A 21,591-nucleotide genomic window follows, 5' to 3' on the forward strand; every position below is an offset into this window, starting at 1 on the left:
TTAGTTGCTGACCATTAGAAGCAAAGCACATGGAAGCTGTGGAGGGGAGGACTACTGAAGAGGGATTCTTGACCTCTGAGCAGAGCATCTCCAGGGTCCACTGGAGGGCTAGTTTTATCACTGTGATACACATCAAACAACAGAGATTCAGAGGAATGAGTAACTCACTCTGGACACAAAGTGGCAATGCTAGAACTCTGCTATCTTCAATTGACCACTGTGTTGACCTCCCAATGTCACTTCCAGTGTCCTTAGTTACAGCGTCAAGCTGATGGTGAGTGTCTCCTCCTTTCCAGAGAATGAGATTTTACAGCCAACTTGGCTCATGCAAATGGTGGGGGTGGTACTGCCCCTGTGGCCCCAGCCATAGCTTGTCAAAGTCCATTTAGCACAAGCTGGGACTCCTTGTCACTTTGGCTCTCCCTTGCACCTCTCTAGGTTAGAAAGGGGGCCTTTCCCAGGCCCAACTCTGTGGGATCTGCTAATATGTTCCTCTGCTGACCCTGGAGCCCGTTCTCTTATTCTAGAAGCCCAGCAGCAAAGTGTTATACAATGCCACAGTTTGAAAAGGCTGTTGCTGCTTGGCCTGGGCCAGGGAGCACACACTCCCAGCTGTCCCCTGTATCACAACACTTTGGTGAAGGGTCACCTCAGCTATTTCATCCTCGCCTACTCTCCCAGCCAGATGCAGTCAATTGCCAACCCTTATGTTGCAACTCAACTGTGGACTTCGCTGAGGAGCTGAATCAGAGCTCTCTGGGCCAGGACACAATACAGCAGGAAAGATAGACACTGGAGTCTGCAAGTGGAGTTCACAACCCAGTGCAGCCACTTACTAATGGAAGAGATTGACTTCTTTGTACCCCAGATTTGTCATCTGTAAATGGGGAATGACAATACTCTAACTTATAAACAGTAAATGAGATGTTATCTATAGACACCTAGCACAGAGTAGATGTTTGAGAAATGCTGCTTCCAGCCTTTTTTCTAGACATTGACATTCCTGGCATTGCTTCCTATTGCAGTATCTGTCCTAACTTCAGTCCACTCTGTACATTTTAATACAACCTAGCTGTGCTGGTCTTGATTGGTACAGGGTTCAAGCTGGAGAAATATGCCCTTTATAGGAATGTGTTTTGTCCCTTCTGGGTTACCATCTGAGTTCTATCAACAGTCACCCTGGCTTTTCCCCCTACTGATCTTCACTAATGCAAAGACAGCATTCTGCCCTCTTCATTGAATCCCATCATAGTCCATGTGCTAGCGGCTCCTTAGATAAGGCTTCCTAGAACAGACGAGTACAAAAGAAAAGGCAAAATGCTGTGTGACACTGAGATGCTGGATCATGCCCCCCTCAGACCGTCTTCCCCATACATAGAAATTCTGTCCTAGTTTTTCAGCAGCCTAACTGAACATCAATCTCGGAAGGAAACGAAAGGAAAGGGGAAAAAAAAAACAGGCTACCACCCACACCATTGTGCTAAGAATAATTTCTGTCCCAGCAGTACAGCTGGTAGGAACCCTTCATGGCATGTCCATCTGGAACTAGGCGTGAAGCTTCAGGAAGTGCATTTGTCCATTTCAAGTCTGAATCCTGGCATGGGCCCTGAAATTCGGACAGAAACCTGATGAAAACGAAGGAACTCAAACATCCAAACACTGACCCCCCCCAAACTTGTGTGTTGCATGAATCTCATTTGGTCAGTCATACCAAGTTTGTCCAGGAGTCAGTATGAAAGGTTGACCTTATTTATTCAGAAGCACATGGTTCAGCCCTGCATCTTGTGGTATAGTCATCAGCCACTGTAGAACCCTGGTTAGTGGTTTTAGATAAAAATTGGCTCTTGATATTAAAACCACGCTAAGATTCCACCTCACCCCTGTTAGAATAGCCATCATCAGCAACACCACCAACAACAGGTGTTGGCAAGGATGTGAGGAAAAAGGAACCCTCTTACACTGTTAGTGGGAATGTAAACTAGTACAACCACTCTGGAAAAAAATTTGGAGGCTACTTAAAAAGCTAGACATCGATCTACCATTTGATCCAGCAATACCACTCTTGGGGATATACCCAAAAGACTGTGACACAGGTTACTCCAGAGGCACCGGCACACCCATGTTTATTGCGGCACTATTCACAATAGCCAAGTTATGGAAACAGCCAAGATGCCCCACCACTGACGAATGGATTAAGAAAATGTGGTATCTATACACAATGGAATTTTATGCAGCCATGAAGAAGAACGAAATGTTATCATTCACTGGTAAATGGATGGAATTGGAGAACATCATTCTGAGTGAGGTTAGCCTGGCCCAAAAGACCAAAAATCGTATGTTCTCCCTCATATGTGGACATTAGATCAAGGGCAAACACAACAAGGGGATTGGACTTTGAGCACATGATAAAAGCTTTAGCACACAAGGGAGGGGTGAGGATAGGTAAGACACCTAAAAAATTAGCTAGCATTTGTTGCCCTTAACTCAGAAAAACTAAAGCAGATACCTTAAAAGCAACTGAGGCCAATAGGAAAAGGGGACCAAGAACTAGAGAAAAGGTTAGATCAAAAAGAATTAACCTAGAAGGTAACACCCACGCGCAGGAAATCAATGTGAGTCAATGCCCTGTATAGCTATCCTTATCTCAACCAGCAAAAACCCTTGTTTCTTCCTAGTATTGCTTATACTCTCTCTACAACAAAATTAGAAATAAGGGCAAAATAGTATCTGCTGGGTATTGAGGGGGTGGGGGGGAGAGGGAGGGGGCGGAGTGGGTGGTAAGGGAGGGGGTGGGGGCAGGGGGGAGAAATGAACCAAGCCTTGTATGCATATATGAATAATAAAAGAAAAAAAATTGGCTCTTGATGATGGCTGGGTAGATGGCTTTGGGAAAAGAATTGTTGACATCTTAATCTTCCAAATAAAGAGAATTATCCAGCATTCAAAAACTATTTCCAGGATGTTGAATTTGTGCAAGGCATTGTGCCACCTAAGCACCAAGGACTTGAAACACAGTAAGTCACTTTCTCCACCGTCTTGGATATTGCAGTTTGATTCAGTGGTTCTTAACACTGACTGCACAATAGAATCACCTGGGGTAGGTTTCTGTAAAAGTACTTGTACATATTTTTTTCTTCTTGAATCCTCACAATGATACCACAAGCAGCTATAGATAGCTGTAGGTATCTATAGATATCTCTATTTTAGTTATTTCAAAGACAAGGAAATCAAAGCATAGATTATTGGTTGAGTCACTTGTCCAAGGTTGCATAGCATTGCAGAAATAGAATTAGGATCATAGGTCTGTCTTCAAAGAACCACACAACCCCCCAAACCGTCTTCCCTCTTTATTTGTGAAGGCAGTAGATGGTGTGGTATGTCTGGAAATGGCTGGGACAGGTGGCAAAATTCAGGGTCAGGAGGTGGACAAGGGCAAGTCAGGAAGGGTTTTAGGGGCCCAGACCAGAGGACTGGATTTATCCAGTAGATGATCAGAATGGCTCCCACCTGTGACAAGTAGAGGGAGAAGGTCTTCTCTGGGGACACATTTCTGCACAACAAAAAGTAGGTCAGTGTCTTTGGAAGGGAGTGCTGAAAGTGCAGACATTCGGTGATGGCGATTTACTGTGACAGCAGCTCTGTGTTGAGTGGGGAGGAATGTGAAGGGCCCCCTGCTCCTTTCCCCCTTGCTGAACCCTTGCTTTGACATGTTATCGGCAACTCAGGGGTCAGCCTTGGAGCAGCTGGCTCTGTGCCTTCCTGCTCCAGAAGTTGCCTTATCCCCCAGCACCTATGTTTGCTCTGCTCACTAAGCCACCAGAATCTTCCTCACAAGTTCATTGGCGAGCTCAAGACTGAGCCTGAAAGTGTTGCCAACCTATGCCCCTTATCATTATGTAGTCCAAGGGATACTACATCCTAAAAAGCAGTATGTTATTCACATTAGCCGGGATCTGAGTCACAGCTCTTATTATTTACTTTTTGGTTTGGGCTAAGTCCCTTGACCTCTATGACATTTGGTTTTCATGTCTGTAAAATGCAATGGCCATTCTTCCTTGAAGGTTTGTTTTAAGAAGTGGGACTATTATCCAAGAGGCAACTAGTAAATGTGTCTAAGGCCCTTAGAGAATAGCAGCTGGTTAACGGCCATTGCTGAATTCTGAGACCCCCATCAGTCCAGAGAGCCCAGATTTAGAGCCACTGAACAACTCCCTTATTTGGCAAATCAGAAAACTGAGACTCAAAGAGTATTAGTTACTTTCCCAAGGTCACCTAGAATTTGAGCAGCAAAACCAGGACTATAAGCTTCCTGTGTGAGGCCTCAAAGCTCCCACCACTCACCAGGGGTGAGAAGTTCAACTCCAACTTGGCCCAGATCATGCATGGCCTTTGCTCTGATTTCCTCTCTCCACAATGGCACAGGGACAGCCTTTCTGGAAGGGTTGTGTGGATGAATAAGCTGTCATTCCAGAGTGCTGAAAAGTGCTCCCCAGGTGCCAAATCATGACTCTCTGTGGATTTCAACACCTCTGTTGGCATGCCTTCCTGCCAGATGCAAGCTTCATGAGGACAGTGTGAGCTTGTGTGTGTGTGTGTGTGTGTGTAGGGGGAAGAAAGGAAGGAGGAGGAGGGAGAAGACCACATAGAAGATTCCAGATGTTCTAAAGTCTCTTTCCATACCTATGCTGTGGGAGATTGTGGCTTAATTGCCTACCCTAAAAAGAAAGAGGAAGGACTCTCTTCCTTCCTATGTCTTCTAGGTCCTTCTTCCCTACACCTGCTGAGCAAGGAAAGCTGACCAGGACTCCCCTCTGTGGCCCACAGCAAATCAGTGACACTTGCCGAGGGACAATGATTTGCTGGATCTTCAGAAAACAAGGAGCACAGTCAGAGATTCAGTGCCAGGTTGCTGATATACAAAGCAGTGTCATGGACACATAGAATTTGGAATCTGACAATTAAGAATTTGCATTCTAGGCCTTCTGCATCCTAGCTGTGTGACCTTGGGCTAATGACCTCTTTAGTTTCTCCATCCATAAAACAGGGGAAAATATTACTTCCAAGTATTGTTTAAAGAAAATAAATGAGATGAAGACCACGGCACTTAACTGTTGTATTACCATCCCAAAGCCTGCCAATCCCAGCGGCTTTGACACCTGGGTTACCATAGCTCCTGGCCTGGTCCTGTTGTGGTGATTTTAATTACAAAGTGGAAAGAGTCAGAAAGACATCAACATGAAGAGGCAGTCACTGAAAGCAAAGGCTGTTTCCCAAAAAGAAGCATCTCCCTTGGATAATGGCCTTGGGCACCTCGGTCATGTGAGAGAAAAGCAGCTATTGGTGGAGGAGAGGTAACTGCATTTGACACCCATAGTGGAAGAATAAGTGCAGTGGCAGGAACTTCTCCTTTCACTCCACTCAGAAAGGAATCTGGAAGCAATGAGTAGTGACAAAGGGGTCCTGCTAGAGTTCCTCCCGCAGGAAGTGCAGAACAAAATGGGACTATAGAGACCTAGACAGGATTCAAAGTCAAGGATGAAGGATCCAAGGCAAAGGAAGAGCTAAAATGGCCATGTGAGGGGATTCTTGAAGCTGTTCTTTTATAACTCAGCAGGAATTTCCACCTTGCTAGCCAGCTATCTTTGAAAACTGGATTCTGCATCCTCAAACCCAGCTCTTCTCTTGTCCTGTTAAAAGGGATAAAAACCCAACAGGCAAAAGACTCTAAATGGGAGTGCATTCACCACTGCAAAGTTTGAAAAGACAGTCTCAGGGCAAGCAGGGGAATTGATGCTTACTCATCTTCAGCATAGCTCTAGGGAGGCTCGTTTCGGAAGGTTCATGTCTGAGGCATTTCCAGGCTGCTTCAAGGAGAAAACTCTGATCAGTTTATATGTGACCATCTAAAATTCTTGTGCCATGTGGAGCTTCAAGAAAGTTGCTAGGCAATTTTTTGGAAAACAACTAAAAGTGCCTTGCCCCGCTGTTTATAAAATATCATTCTAAGCCAAAATATAAAAGACAATCCCTGTATATTTTGTTCCTTTCCACCCGTCAAGCTCTGGGGTTTTATTTGCCTTGGGTTTGGAGAGGAAGCAGCTGTTTATGATCTCAAATCTTCACACAGCTTCAGGTGATCTCAGAGTGTGAAAGAGCCTCATTGGGTGTCTCTGTTTTGTTGACAGGTTTTAGACCAGTCTGGTGCTTGGCCAAGGGGTAATGTTAACTAGAATTCGCTTTTGCCCATGCCCACTAGGGTTCGTTCCAGGCATCCTGGGCCCACTATCCTCATGAACTCTCTCTTTCTGCAGAGAGAGGGTTGTCTTGAGGCCAGCATCCTTGGTGACAGAGGCAAGTTGGTTTATCAGTCAGAGAAGAATTGATTTCCTAGTCCCTCTGCTCAAGGGTGGTCCTGGTGCTTCTGCAGAGAATAAAGGAAGGGAGAACAGGCAGGGCCTCTGGAATGAGGGTCTCAAACAGTTTTAGGAAGAACTCCGCCCGTCAGTGACTTTGTTATATACATAACCACCCTTTAACTAGAACTGCATTGCAGTCTTTGATAGCCAACAAGGTTTTGATTTGTTTGGGGAAGGGGCTCATTGCTACTTCCTGGAAAGGTATAGAGCAGAAGTGGATCTAAGCTAGCTTTATTGATATCACCATATCACTGACATTTGCAGACAGCTTTGTTCCTAATAGGGCTTAATCATGGGGAATCTCAAAAAGCACACAAAAGCTCTAAATTTTTTTTAAGTTATCCACTGTGAAGATTCTTCACACCAGCACACCCTTTTATTAGCACAGGCCTCCAAGAGCTAAGTTTTTCAGTCCTCCTCCCAGGGTCCTGTCCCCTGAGCTCCCACCTCACCCTGGGGGTCAGACATTGGCCAGGAGCCTTTCAGTCAGGCAGTGCGATTCTCCATGCCTGGGCAGAGTCAGAGCACAGGCATGAAGGTTTCCAGCATGACAGCAGTAACCAAAAGAGGAAATGTGATGAGGGAGTCCCAGAGCATCGTAGCTCAGTGCCTGGAGGCCCCACACCCAGTAATGGTCTAGCAACATCAGGCTGCTTGATGCCACCCCAGTGCTGACTCTGAGGCAGCATTTGGGCAGTTACCTGGCTGCATGTGGGTAGCACAGGTAGCTAGACTAGCAGACTATTTTCTCTCAAGAAGAGAATCTAACTCAAAAAAATAATAGAAGGCCTAGGATTTTCCAGATTGAGTTTTAACATTGATTAAAATCATTCAAATTGTTACTTCAATAAGTTCCCGCTATAAAGTGCTATGACAACAAAGCCTTCACAGCATTTCATGAAGCAGCATTTTTCAGTTTTGCCTACACAGGAGAGCTTCATCAACAAACCACTGCCTGGGCCCCACCACAGAGAGTCTCACTGCATTGGTCCAGAGTGGGACCTGGCAACCTTAGGGTTTTTTGTTTTCTTTTCTTTTGTTTTCAGTACTGGGATTTGAACACAGAGCCTCCTGCTTTCAAGGCAAATGCTCTACCACTTAAGCCACGCCCCTAGACTTTACTTAAGGGTTTTTTGTTTTGTTTTTTTTTTCAGATAGTGTCTCTCACACCTTTAGCCCAGGCCAGCTTCAGACCTCGATTCTCCTCTCTGCCTCCCAACTAGCTGGGATTATAGATTTACACCACCCTACCCAACCTTATTTTTTATTAATGTTTGAGTCAACAAACATTAATAATATGAGGCTATTTCATAATTCCATACATGTGTACAGTGTACCTTGAACAAGTTCATTCCCTCCACTAGATTTCTATTCCTTTCTCTCACCTAGTCTCATTTTCAAAGTGTTTGGTGGGTTTCATTATGCTGTCTTTATATGTATACATGCAGCAGATTTCCATCCTCTTCAGCCCTCAATATCCGTTGCTTTCCCCTCCCTTCTCCTGCTGATCCCCTCCCTAGACAGTTCCCCATTTACATTCATGTCCCATTATTATCTTCACAGTTTCCACAACTGAGTGAGAACATTTGATATTTGGCCTTTTGAGCTTGGCTAATCCTGCTCAGCATCATGATTTCCTGTTCCATCCATTTTCCTGCAAATGATATAATTTCATTTTTCTTTATGGCTGAGTTATATTCCATGGTTTCACTCATTGGTTTTTGGGCACCTCATCAGTTTCCATAGTTTGGCTATTGCGAAGAGAGCTGCAATAAACATGGATGTGCAGGTGTCTCTCTTGAATATTGATTTACACTCCTTCTGATATATGTTGAAGAGTGGTATGGCAGGGTTATAAGGGAAGTCTACTTTTAGTTTTTTGAGGACACTCCATGCTGATTTTCATAGTGGTTGTACTAGTTTACCAACAGTGTATGAGGGTTCCTTTCCCCCCCATATCCTCACCAGCATTTGTTGTTTTCTTGATGACTGCCAATCTGACTAAGGCGAGATGGAATCTTACTGTAGTTTTTATTTGTATTTCCATGTGTTTATTAGCCATTTGTATTTCTTCTTCTGAGAATTATCTGTTCAATTCATTTGCCTTTGTATTAATTGGGCTATTTGTTCTTTGGCTATTTAGGGCTTTTCTGAACTCTTTGTATATTCTGGATATCAATTCCTATCTGTTGAATAACCATTGGAGATTTTCTCCCATTCTGTGGGTTGTTTCTTGATTCTAACTATTTTTTTTATGCAGTCCCATTTGTCAATTATTACTCTTACTTCCTAAGCAATCGCAGTCCTAGTCAGAAAATAACTACCTATTCCTATATTTTCCAGACTTTCCTCTATTTTTTCCAGTAGTAATTTCAGTGTTTTAGATCCTCCAGTAAAATCTTTGATCCATTGGAGTTGATTTTTGTATGAGTGAGAGCTAGGGGTCTAGTTTCAGTCTTCTGTAGATAGATAGCCAGTTTTCCCTGCACCATTTGTTGAAGAGTCTTTTTTACAGGGTACGTATTTGGCTCTTTTTATCAAAGATTAGGTGGTTGTAGTTATGTGGGTTTATTTCTGGATCTTCAATGTCTGTTTTTGTGTCAGTACCATGCTGCTTTTGTTACTATGGCTCTGTAGTATAATTTGAAATCTGATATTGTGATACCTCCAGCATTGCTCCTTTTTGCTCAGAATTGCTTTTTCTATCTGGGGTCTTTTATGCCTCCATATGAATTTTAGGATTGATTTTTCTCTTTCTGTGAAGAATGACATTGGGATTTTGATGGACATTGCACTGAATCTATAGGTTGCTTTTGGTAGTAATTCTGCCAATCCATAAACATGGAAGATCCTCCATCTTCTGGTGTCTTCTTCAATGTCTTTCTTCAAGCCATCTTAGTTTTTAAATCCCCAGTGACTCTAATGGACCACCAAGGCTGCGAGCAATGCATGAGGACCACCTGCATACTTATTTAAAATGCAGACTAGCAGGTCCAGAATTCTATATTTGCTGGGGAGACATAGGGATTTGTGTCTTTGACAAGCACCATGGATGACTCTTACGCTTCTTGTGTGAGGACTACTCGTCCAAGATGTCTTTGTCTCCCAGTGAACAGCAGCAAACAGTTTCAGAGACTGGGCATCATGCAAAGGGATCCCTATGAGTGGCACTCATTCCTTACTCCATTGTTAAAACCACTATCATTCACAAACCTTCCCACCTGTTTCTTCAACAGTGAAATGCAGTTATGGTGCCACCACACAGGAGTGCTGTGGGGATTCATACCAGGAAGAGGGAGGTATGAATTATCTATTGTGATAATTAGAGATAATGTTATACACTCCTAACATCTGGCATGTAGTAAGAATAACTTCATAAATTATCATTCTTATCAGCATTGTCATTCTTTTTTTCTTTTTTTTTTTATTCATATCTGCATACAATATTTGGGTCATTTCTCCCCCCTTCCCCTACCCTCTCCCTTAACCCCCCCACCCCCTCCCTCTCCCCGTCCACCCCCTTGATACCCGGCAAAAACTATTTTGCCCTTATCTTTAATTTTGTTGAAGAGAGAGTGTAAGCAATAATAGGAAGGACCAAGGGTTTTTGCTAGTTAGGATAAGTATAGCTATACAGGGAGTTGACTCGCATTGATTTCCTGTGCATGTGTGTTACCTTCTAGGTTAATTCTTCTTGATCTAACCTTTTCTCTAGTTCCTGGTCCCCTTCTCCTATTGGCCTCAGTTGCTTTAAAGTATCTGCTTTAGTTTCTCTGTGTTGAGGGCAACAAATGCTATCTAGTTTTTTAGATGTCTTACCTATCCTCATATCTCCCTTGTTTGCTCTCGCTTTATCATGTGATCAAAGTCCAATCCCCTTGTTGTGTTTGCCCTTGATCTAATGTCCACATATGAGGGAGAACATACGATTTTTGGTCTTTTGGGCCAGGCTAACCTCACTCAGAATGATGTTCTCCAATTCCATCCATTTACCAGCGAATGATAACATTTCGTTCTTCTTCATGGCTGCATAAAATTCCATTGTGTATAAATACCACATTTCCTTGATCCATTCATCAGTAGTGGGGCATCTTGGCTGTTTCATAACTTGGCTATTGTGAATAGTGCTGCAATAAACATGGGTGTGCCGGTGCCTCTGGAGTAACCTGTGTCACAGTCTTTTGGGTATATCCCCAAGAGTGGTATTGCTGGATCAAATGGTAGATCAATGTTTAGCTTTTTAAGTGACCTCCAAATTTTTTTCCAGAGTGGTTGTACTAGTTTACATTCCCACCAACAGTGTAAGAGGGTTCCTTTTTTCCCCCCATCCTCGCCAACACCTGTTGTTAGTGGTGTTGCTAATGATGGCTATTCTAACAGGGGTGAGGTGGAATCTTAGTGTGGTTTTAATTCAGCATTATCATTATTACTGGGTCAACTCTGGTTATCTGGTCTAATATGTAGGAAAAAAACTGGATGATAAAAAAGATGGAATAATTTATTAAAAGACCAGTTTAAAGTCAAATTAACTAGACCTCTCAATTGATTATAATTTTTTCCTCATCTGCAATAGTGAAAAAAGTGGGTAAGGATTAAAAATAACAAGAGCCAAAAAAGCTTTCAAGTAGAATCCAGCCTCAAGTCTGGAGATATTCAGCTCATGTCTTCCACCTTTGTTTCCTACAGGCAGAGCCCTAGATGACTCCCACCCCAAAATACAAGGTCTGCTAGAATCCATGAGTGCTTCCCTAACTACAGCCAACTGGGTGGACCAAGTACTCACATTTTCATCTTCTATTTTTCCTCTTTGCCAACATATACAATTGGCATTCGTCTTTTATTTACATTTCTCCTTGTCAAAAAACATTCAAACTTGCTTGATAATCCTATCCTACTCACTGAGTGGTGGGACAAGGACAGTGGGGAGGAGATCCACTCTGAATTTCTGTTCCCATGTAACTTAGGATCTCATGCATATCTATCTCTTTTCCCTGTTCTCTTCCTTCTACTTCAAAACAAACCCAAATTTGCAACTCAGCTCTTTTTGTTTGCTTATTTGTTTCCAATTCTTCTTGACCAAGAGAAAAACGTACTTATTCAAAGTATTTAGAAGCACATCAGGCTTTCTTGCTATTTGGGGAAAAGAAAATGCTTTTACTTTGTGCTATGGTTTAGAGAAGTGTTCACCAAAGGGTATATGTTGAAGGCTTAGTCACCAACTTGAGAGGAAGTAGAACCTTTAGGAGGTGGGATTTAGTGAAAGGAAGTTAGGTCATTCAGGATGGTAAGTCATTGGGGTTAATGAAACTCCAGACTTTTCCTCTCTCTCTCTCTTTCTCTCTCTCTCTCTCTCTCTCTGCTTCCTTGCAGCTATGAGACAGCAATTTTGTTCCACCATACATTCTGTGCCATAGTGTACTGTGCTACCACAGGCCCAAAGCAACAGGGCTAAGCCTCCATAGACTGAAACTTCTGAAACTGTGAGCCAAAATAAATCTTTTTCAAGTTGATTTATCTCAGGTATTTGTCACAGTGATAGAAGACTAACACATTTTGCTACTTTGCTCTGCTTCTTTTGGCCTCCTTGAACGTCTTCACATTGCTCTGACTACTCCATTCTTAGGGGCCCTTCCCACTAAACCTCTTCCAGGAAATGAGTATTTCTCACTCATGACAGATAAGAATATTGCTTTACCCCTGCACTCTGGGCTGGCCTTGGGATATCCAGCCACTCACTGAAGTGACTCTAAGATCAAGCCCTCAGAGGCTCTCTTGAGCAGCCCAGAAGGCTGTGGAATCTCGGAATTGCCCATTTACTAGCGTCTGAATGGGGAAGGAAGTACTGTGTGGTTTATATTCCCACTGACACAATTTATTTGCACAGCCTTCGCCTGCCCACAAGAGACAAAAGCAGTGACAGCCTAAGTTTTAAATAAGAATACTTTCCACAATTACACTTCTTCTTATTTGTAATTAGCCACTCTTTCATTGAATATAGACCTTTCTGAAATCTTTTGTGGAATGAGACAATATATAAACAAAGACTTCCTTGACTTCCAAAGGTAACAGTGAACTCATAGCTCTTAAGGTTTCAGCACTGAGGATGAAAACAAGAAGAGATTTCTCTCCATTACTCTTCATGTTTTTTTTTTTTGTTAGAGAGGTGATAATCAACACAGCCAATTATCTGATAAACACTTGCGCTTCCTTATGCCTATTTTGTCAAGGTATATTTTGCAGTGTTTCAATTGGAACACCAGTTTTACTAATCATTTTCCATTTTCCCTGTTTGCTTCCCCTACTAGGTTGTGAGGTAGCTCTCTCAGTTTTTTGTGAGAAGGGGTGATCCTCAGATTGAGAAACAGTAGCTATACCATCCTTCACACCATGAGAGTAAAGAGCACAACTTATTTCCTTAATATGCCCAAAGCCTTGCACAAAAATGGTGCGCAATAATTTCTTGAATTAATGATTGAGCCACTAATTAACCAATGGTTGGCTAGATGTTTGTTTGACTTTTAGTCAGGGCCATTTCCTCAAGAGTCTGTCAACAAACACTCTAAAAACAGAGATGAGTTGCCTCCTTAGTGCAGTAGGCAGTGCGTCAGTCTCATAAAAATAGAGAACAGGAAAGAAAAACAGGTCCTGTTTGGGGATTGGTACCAGTGGGAGGGGGGAAGATATAAGGAAAGGGTGTAGGCAGGCAAATATGGTAGAAATATTATGTACTCATGTATGTGAATGGAAAAATAAGACCTGTTGAAATTATTCCAGGAATGGGGGAAGGAGTGATAAAGGAGACTGATGGAGGGAGCGAATTCAACTATGGAACTTTTGTAAATGTCACAATGTACCCCCAGTAAACAATAATAAAACAAAATAAAAGCACTCTACCATCTGCAGACTCCCGTAGTGTGGGGGTCTCCAAAACAACCCAGGAATCATCCCATGCACTGATTTGCACACAGAACCATCTAGAAAAGAGATTGGGAGTGGATGGGGCTGGGGTGAGTAGATGAGCAAGCTTTCTAAAGAGATGTCCTAAGGTTCTTACCTGGGTTCTTTGCAGTCTAGGATGGATGGGCTCTCAACTCGGCCACTGGTGCTGGATGGTGGTATCAGATGGGATGGGGCTATCAAGTGTCATGGACCACATGTGATTTAATTTCAGAGAGAAGGCAGAAAACTGCAACAGGTTGACATATGAGGCTGTATACATTTGCTCCTAGACTAAAAGTCGCTGTATACAGAATGAATGGAGAGATAAGATGGGAGAGGGAGCAGGCCAGGGTAATGCTGCAGAAGTTGTTTTAAAACAACTTTTCCTTTGGTCTGATATCTTGGTCACTTCAAGCTGCTATAACAAAAATGCCATAGTCTGGGTGACTTATATTATATTTATTTATTTATTTAATTATTATAAATAAATATATAGAATATAAATATGTTATTATAAATATATTTATTTTATATAAATAAATATATAATGTATAATTATTATAAATATATTTATTTATTATATTTATTTCTCACAGACCTGGAGACCTGAAGCCTCAGATCAGGCTGCCACCATGGTCAGGTTCTAGGTGAGGGCCCTCCTCTAGGTTCACAAAGGCTGCATTCTGGCTGCATCCTGACAGGCAGAGAAAAGAGCATTTCCATGCTCTCTCTTCTAATATGGGCATTGATTCCATCACGAGCCTTACAAAGTCATGAATTTATATCTCCCAAAGGCCCCACCTCCTAACACCACCATATGTGGATTGGGGTTTTAGCATGTGCATTTGAAGAGGGTGCACAAATATTCAGCCCATAGTATCTGGATGATTATAAATCAATACCATCAGCATTGTAGATCAGGCTTTAAGGTGGGCATAAAGTTATAACTGTATCCCAAAGATAGGAGAAAAATGGCTTCTAGAGATGATGTGGGGTGAGGGGGTAGCAGCAATTGAATGATAGGATTACAACGTTTGTTGGTTCCTTACATTGCCAGGTACGTGTGCTAAGTGCACTATCTCATTTAGGCCGGACACCAGGGCATTAGGTAAACAAATGTGGTTAAACCCAATGTTTACAAGAATGCACGCAAGGTTGAAGAACCTGTCCAGTTCAAATCCAGGCTATTTTACAGGGTGGGGGGGTTCCTCATCCATGAATCGGGAGGGCTCTGGCTCAGATCGTCCTTACTTCCTTCCATTTCATATACTTTGAGTCAGAGGAACCCAGAGTTACTGAGTGAGGAGGAATCCTCCAAGGAATTAAAGTCGAGGAACCTGTGGGGCTAGTAGGTCAAAGGCGCCGACAGGGAGGGGCTCCTACATGAAACACAAGCAAGGTTTGGCCTACAGTGGTCATGGAACCTCCCTGGCTTCCTCAGGCCACTCTAATTACAGTCTGTGGTAGGTTGTAAGGAGGAGCTGTCTTGGGGCGGGAGGCTTCTCTGGCCATAGTATTTGCCCATAAATACTTCAAATAGTTAAGTGAAATGTGCAACCTTTGAAAGCTGGAAGGGAAACTGTTGAGAGCCCCCCACAACTCCCCCTCCTGGTCCGCCTGGAAGAGTAGGCAGAGGAGAAATGGCCTGAGTGTCCTTCACACGGGAGAAGAGGACCCGCCCTGTCCAAGCCAGAATGCGGGGCAGCGAGGCTGCAAGGCGTGCCTCCGGAAGACTCAGACCGTTAAGGTGACCAGCGCAATTTGAAAAGGGAAACGAACTTCCCCTGAACCGTGCCCGTGGGGGCCCGAGGCGGGAGTTTGCGTTCGAAAGGGCATTTTTCAAAAGAAAGCCTCCGGGACTTGGGGGGGTGTCGGCCCGCCCGGAGGCGCGCGGCGGGAGCCGTGCCGCACAGCGGCCACCAGCCGGCTTTGTACTTGAGGCCAAGCGCTGCCCCAGAGTTTCGGCTACGGCTGGGAGTTGAGACCACGCCCCCTTTGCAGGGAGAGCCGCGGCCGCCAATTGGCGCGTCGTGGACCAATGGGCGTACCAGGACCCGCCCGGGCTGTCAGCGCGCGCCGTACCCGCGCCGGCCGCAGCCTGTCCTCCCCTCGGCTGAGCCCAGCAGCAGCGCTGCCTTCCCGGGAAGCGCGGCGGCAGCCCCTTAGCGTAGCCGTACCCAGCCCGCCATCCGCGCGCCCTGGTGCCGGAGTACCACGCCACAGCCTTGCTGCGCTATAGCGCACGGAGCATGTGCAGACCTGCAGGCGCTAAGGTGCTATCTGTCCGAGGGGCTTCTGAGCAGTGGTGACTGACTGTCAGGCGGAGACAGACCTTTCGGGGGTTCTCGCCGCGCCTCTGCTGCGTCGCGGGTGACACTGCGGTGCTCGCGAGCAGGGTGGCAGCCTCCTCTTGGTGGAGACGTCTTGGGCTCCGTGTGCCCTCCCTCTCTCCTTCCTCTGCTGTCCGTTCCTTCCCTTGCCCGCTCACACCGCAGCTGCTGGAGCGGGACGCGTGCGTCCCCGCCGCCTCTTGTCTTTTTCCAAAGGGGCTTCCTCACTTCGGAGATGCAGTGACAAGTTAATATGGGCGTCCAAGTCTCGATTTCCCAGGAGGAAGATTGCCAGAGGCAGCAGTCCCTGAACGCCCAAAGCTCTTGAACCGGCCTCCCAGGAGGGGCGTGAGACCCAGCTGCAGCATCGGTCCAGGTGGGACCTGCAGCTCGCCGTGACCAATCCCCCACCCCATCCAGGCACCTCGAAGACTCGGTCGCTTGATTTTGGAGCTCCCCAATCCGGGGATTTTTTTTTTTTTCCTCCTCTCGTGGTGGGCGCCTCGCGGGCCGAGGCCCGGCGCCTGCTTTGCTGCCCGCGCTGCCTTTAGCGGTCGCCTCCGCCGCAGCTGCCAGGGACGTTCTGGGAAAACCGAAGCCCCAGGAGAAGATGCCGGCCATCCTGGTAGCCTCCAAAATGAAGTCGGGACTGCCCAAACCCGTGCACAGCGCCGCGCCCATCCTGCACGTGCCCCCGGCCCGGGCTGGACCCCAGCCCTGCTACCTTAAGTTGGGAAGCAAGGTGGAGGTGAGCAAGACCGCCTACCCTAGCCAGATCCCCCTGAAATCGCAGGGGCTGCAGGAGCCGGCGGGGGAGGGGCCACCGCTGAGGAAGAGCGGCTCGGTGGAAAACGGGTTCGATACCCAGGTGAGAGGGCTGTGTGCCAGGGCACTGGAAGGATAGGCGAATACTTCATTTTGGGGGTGGGGCACGGCTAGCTGGGGGAAAGGGATACCGTGTGTGCAGAGAGGGGAGCAGATTAGGGGGATGCGCGAGGAGAGTGGGTGGGCCAGTGGGTGTGGCCAGGGTGCCAGAGGTTCCCTAAGGAGCTCTGCTAGACAAGGGATACTGGCGAACCTGCAGCGTGTCGCACGGGGCGGGGCGGGGGGGGGGCGGGATGCACACCGCTGAGGTGTTCTCAAAAAGCGTGTGCAGCAGTGAAAATGTCAACCCCTGCATTTCTGAGGGCTTGGCGCCAAAAAGGCAGTGTGTCTCTGTCGGTTCTGCAGAGGTTCTGTCCCTGCCAAGGAATGGTCTGATGCTTCAATGGGTTGGACGCTCCCTGGCCTGGCTGTGAGATCCAGGAAAACAAGACAGGGAGGTGGGGAGGGTGTGTGTGTGTGTGTGTGTGGCAGCAGTGAACCTGCTTCTCCTCCTGGCTTGTAGATGGTCTGTCCCTGCCCCATCCGTAGGGAGATGGGATTGCGACAAGGTGCTGGGACTGCAGGCTGTTGGAGGAGACTCCTATCGTCTTGGCTAGCTGTGGGGGTAGGGGTGGCTTTCTCAGAATGGCGGCCCAAAGCTAAGCCCTTCCTTCCTGGGTAATAGATCCTGATGTTGGTAGCCTGGGTGAGTGGGGAGATGAAGGTGGGAGTGGGAGTATGTCTGGAAGAGAAATGGTGACTTTTACCTTTCCAGACAGAGCCGGCATCACCCAATTGGGCTGGGTGACAAGCCCTGGCAATGCAATCTCTTTTAAGGAAATCCTCAGGGGCCAATCAGGTTCTCTTGGCCTCATGCCCTCCCTGCCGCATTTCCCCCCTCTTCTGGTAGAAGGGAGCACGCTGTGTTTTCTTGGCAGCTGGTCAGCAGGGACTTTTGGGGACAGGCCGACCTGAAGGATGTGACTGTCCTGGTCTGAAGAGGCGGGAAGCCAGAGAGGGAGGTGGCTTGGAGCTGGTGCGGGGGAAGTGGTAACATACCAGCTGACCTTTTTGGCCCACACTTCTCTGCTGACACGGTCTCCACCTTCTCCTGGAGCTTTCTCTGATCAGAGGCTAGTGCTCAACACATTCCTAGGCTTTCTGATGGAGGCGCTGGAGCAGGAAGCTAATTGTAAGCAGACTTTTGAAACTCTGAGCTAAAGAAGGCCCTCCAAGCAGATTGAGCTCCCACACCAGGCTGATAAGCATGCCCCTTGCTGCTGCACTTGCTGAACATTTTTGGAAGCTGACAGCTTTGAGTGATGGTGTGTGGGAGGAAGGGTACACTTCCTCCAGTGCTCCAGGCCCTGTCTCTGCCGGGCTCCTATGTTCTGCTCTTTTTCTGTTGTTAGCTATAGGGTTTGTCCAAGGGGAGGGAGGTTTTGAAATGGGGATGAATGCCAGGGTGCCTCCTGTGAGGATTTCCCCTTCGTTCACGGAAGGAGGTCTTAAGAGGTACAGTGGTCAGTATGTCGGAGGCCAGGACAGTGACTTGGAGTGTGATGCATATCCTCGAGCCTGAGGAAAGGGAAGGCAGATGCGGGATTGTTCATAGTCAGGCAGCTTCTCTGCTTTTGCCCACTTGGCCCTTCGTTTAACAAGCATTATTGGAGGACTTGCAGTGGGCGGATTCATCACCCCGTCCCCTGAAAGAGGATGCTCTTCAGCTTCTCCCTGAAGGGCTAGGCTGGCCTATTCCCTGGAGACGTTGCTTCCTTTCATGTTTGGCCCACAATCTCCATCATCCCCCACCCCCCAAGCTCCACCTCTCGGCCTCAGACTGCCCACGAGAATGGTTTAGAAGGACTGTTAAGGAAATTGGCCACTTTCCATTGGACAGTCCTGGTTTACTAGCTTGCCCTCTCCTTGTCAGTGCCCAGACTTCCTGGGGGCTCTTCTCTGTGACAGGTGGCAGATGCCTGTGCTCACAGCCCCACTCTGACACCAAAGTGACTATGGCAAGAGTGATTTTGCCTTCTTTGGATATGTCATCCCCACACTGACAGACATGATACACATTCCAGAAAAGTCCCTTAATTATGGCTTGAGAACTGTGTCTGACTTGTCCCCTTGTAGTTCCCCAGTCCAAAACCTAGTGCTTATCAGTAGAAGACACTCAGGAAATGATTCATTCAAGAGCAAATGTATCGTGGAGCCTCCGCCTCCCTTTTATTCAGGGGATTTGAGGCAGAAGGCTGGGTTGTGCAGTGGCTAATAGCACAGGATTTAAAGTCATGTGGCTATTGGTGGTGTCCTGAGTCTGTAATATATTAGCTGGATGACCTAGTCCATTAACTTCTCTGGGCTCAATGTTCCCATCTGTAAAAGTGGATGTAAACAACCCAAGAACTGTTGTGAGCATTAAGAAAACTAAAATAAGTTTAGTACAGTGTGTGGCAAATAAGGAACACAGTAAAATTAGCTACCGTTACTGCTAATCCAAGAGACACACATATTGAACCTAGATTTAGTAGCCTCTAAATGAGAAAAGACATGTCTTATTCTCTCAAGCCCTTGGGAAAGTATCCATCTGTTCAGAAGGATTTATAGAGCCTCTGTCATAAGCTTCATATTGTACCATGCTCAGTGGAATAAGGAGAGGAGGACATGAGCACTTGTCCAATCCTGATGTGCCAGGCTCTTTATGCATGTTCTCATTCATCTTCATGAGAATACTTAGAGCAGGTAGGACACATCTATTTTCTATGATAATAACAAAATAATAACAACAATAATAATGGCAAATCCTTACATAGCACTTCCTCTGTGCCAGGAATTGTTCTAAGTGCTTTTCATAATATAACTCATTTTATTCTTATAATAAGACAATGAGACAAGTGTAATTATCCCCATTTTACACATGAAGACATTGAGGCAAAGACTGGTTCAGTAACCTTGTGAATAACACAGGAAGAACTAGTAATGAGAACTTGGACAGTCTGGCTTTGTTCTCCATCCCTTAACCATGGTGCTGTACAACCATAGTACTGTACAGAGACTGCCTAATCACTTGTGGACCCTGATTCATAAGACCATGGCTGGTTGTAACCGTTGAACTTGAGTGAGGTCCAGTAAGACAGGGTAACTTTCTCATGTCATAGAGTATGGCACAGCAGAGAGCACAGCTCAGTCCACTACAAGAAAAGCCTGTGATCCATCCACACTCGTGCCTGCCTCCCTTTTTGTCTGTAGGACAAGTCAGATATAGCCTGAGCCTTGCAGATGTTACAGTCTAGCTGAGAGGCATAACTTATGTGCCCAACAGGGAGTAACCCAGGGAGAGTAAAAGATGTACTTGGGTCTGGGGACCCATGTGGTAGAAGGAAGGAAAGGTCCTCAATGGCTACAGAAGTCCACAGGACCTCATGGAGGAGGCAGAAGATAGGCTGGACTTCAAAGATGGTTAGGAATGTCTGGTGAGGAAAAGAGGGGAGAATGAGCACAACAGGGGAGGATGACAATTGAGGTCATGCATTGGTTCAGGAAGGATGCGAAAGTCACTTTATACAATAATTGATTGTCCTGGATTTGGCACCTCCCATTTTAAAAGGTGGAAAAAAAAAAAAACAGGGGTTTTGTAGTTGAAGAACTGGATATGTCTCCTGGTTTCCTGCTGGAGTGTGATTCTGAACATGCAGGCTGGTGGTGACAAGCTATGGAGATAGTATCCAGTAAGGACCTGGCTCATAATAGACCTTTGGGAAATAATGGCAGTTATTAATTCTCTTGGGGTTAAAATATTCAACAGAACAGTAGAAAGGAGGGGGTTCTCACACCTTGTTTTCTAACTCATCAACTCTGCTTAGCCTGTAACTTCCCATTGGCTCATAAGCCTGCTCTCTATCTCTGTCAAGTGTTATGAAAAGACAGCCAGCAAATAGCTGTTAGGTGCATCCTCCCTATCAACCTTCAACACCCTCACCTGGAGTTTCTTCCCCAAACCTGGAGCTGGTTCTCTACCTGTGGCCAAACTGCCCTGCAGCAGCACATATCCCCTGAATCCTGAGCCTTCTCCCAAGAAAGACTGTTGACAGCATCTGCTCTGTTCTTATGTGTACAAATTATGACCATGTGCAAAAGATTGTTTTAGACATTCTCTCTTTGTTAGTTCAGAAGCCTTCTCTGGCCAACCTTCAGATAAAGAACACTCCTGAGCTATTTGAAGAGAGGTTAGCCTATTTTTAAGAAGCAGTCGCAGGGGAAAAAAAAATGATTCACATAATACTTGATATTTCTTGGTTTTAGTAGCTAGCATTCGGCTTGCAACTTGTTTCTTTTAAAAAGTAATTAGAAGTGATTGAAATCCTCTGTGAATGTTTTAGACGTTTAAAAAGAAAGCGTGGGTGAGGCCCCTGGGAAGAGAGTGCAGCTCCAAGCTTACAACCTGTTGCAACTTTGCCCCATTGTGTTTTGATTAGAATCCTTGCTCCATCATCAAAGTTGATTATGGATTTGATTAGTGCATTTTTCTGCTATTGTGTTATTCCCTTTCTTCTCTTTCTTAGTTCTTGAGAGGAACGTGTAGCATGGTTATCTGCCAACAGGCAAGAATGTTTATACGTTCACATACTATTGCTTATCCCATGGGTTAATTTTCTAAAGACACTTTAAGGGTGGTACTGGTGGCTTATTTAGTGATTCATTATGTGTGTATATACCAATGTATAAATACATCTACTTCTGGATATGTGCATATATGCATATATACATGAACACAGGCAAATATATACACATGGAACAGCTTAAAGTATTGAGCACATGTAAGCACACACATGGACATCAAAGAGGAGACTGGGGGAGTGAAGACTCAAATTCTAGCTTTGAGAATAGCTAGGTTTCCTTCCCATTTTTCATATTCTTTTCATTTGTGACCAAATTGAAGCACCAAATCTCTGTGTCCATTTTATTTACTCACAAGACATGAGGGACATAGCCTTGAGAAAGGTGTTTTAATTAGGCCTTAGTGAATCTCCTGAAGTCAG

The 21,591-nt window shown here is 45.5% G+C and overlaps 1 protein-coding gene across 5 annotated transcripts in view; it reads left to right on the top strand.

Annotated features, from left to right (window-relative positions):
* The window catches only part of Nav2 (neuron navigator 2), a 686,981-nt gene that overhangs the window by 303,823 nt on the left and 361,567 nt on the right, over nucleotides 1-21,591 (top strand). Inside the window, exon 1 of one of the 5 annotated variants that reach the window (XM_020171284.2) lies at nucleotides 15,440-16,553. The exons of 2 other annotated variants lie outside the window; for them this stretch is intronic. In XM_020171284.2, coding sequence (XP_020026873.1) covers nucleotides 16,296-16,553 — 258 coding nt within the window. In that variant the 5' untranslated portion in view covers nucleotides 15,440-16,295. Of the gene's footprint in view, nucleotides 1-15,439; nucleotides 16,554-21,591 lie in introns of those variants that run through there. 2 more of the 5 variants (XM_074042823.1, XM_020171288.2) reach the window with 2 other exon arrangements.

This window comes from Castor canadensis, chromosome 1 (genome assembly GCF_047511655.1).
Source record: "Castor canadensis chromosome 1, mCasCan1.hap1v2, whole genome shotgun sequence".
In the NCBI taxonomy this organism is placed as follows: Eukaryota; Metazoa; Chordata; class Mammalia; order Rodentia; family Castoridae; genus Castor; species Castor canadensis.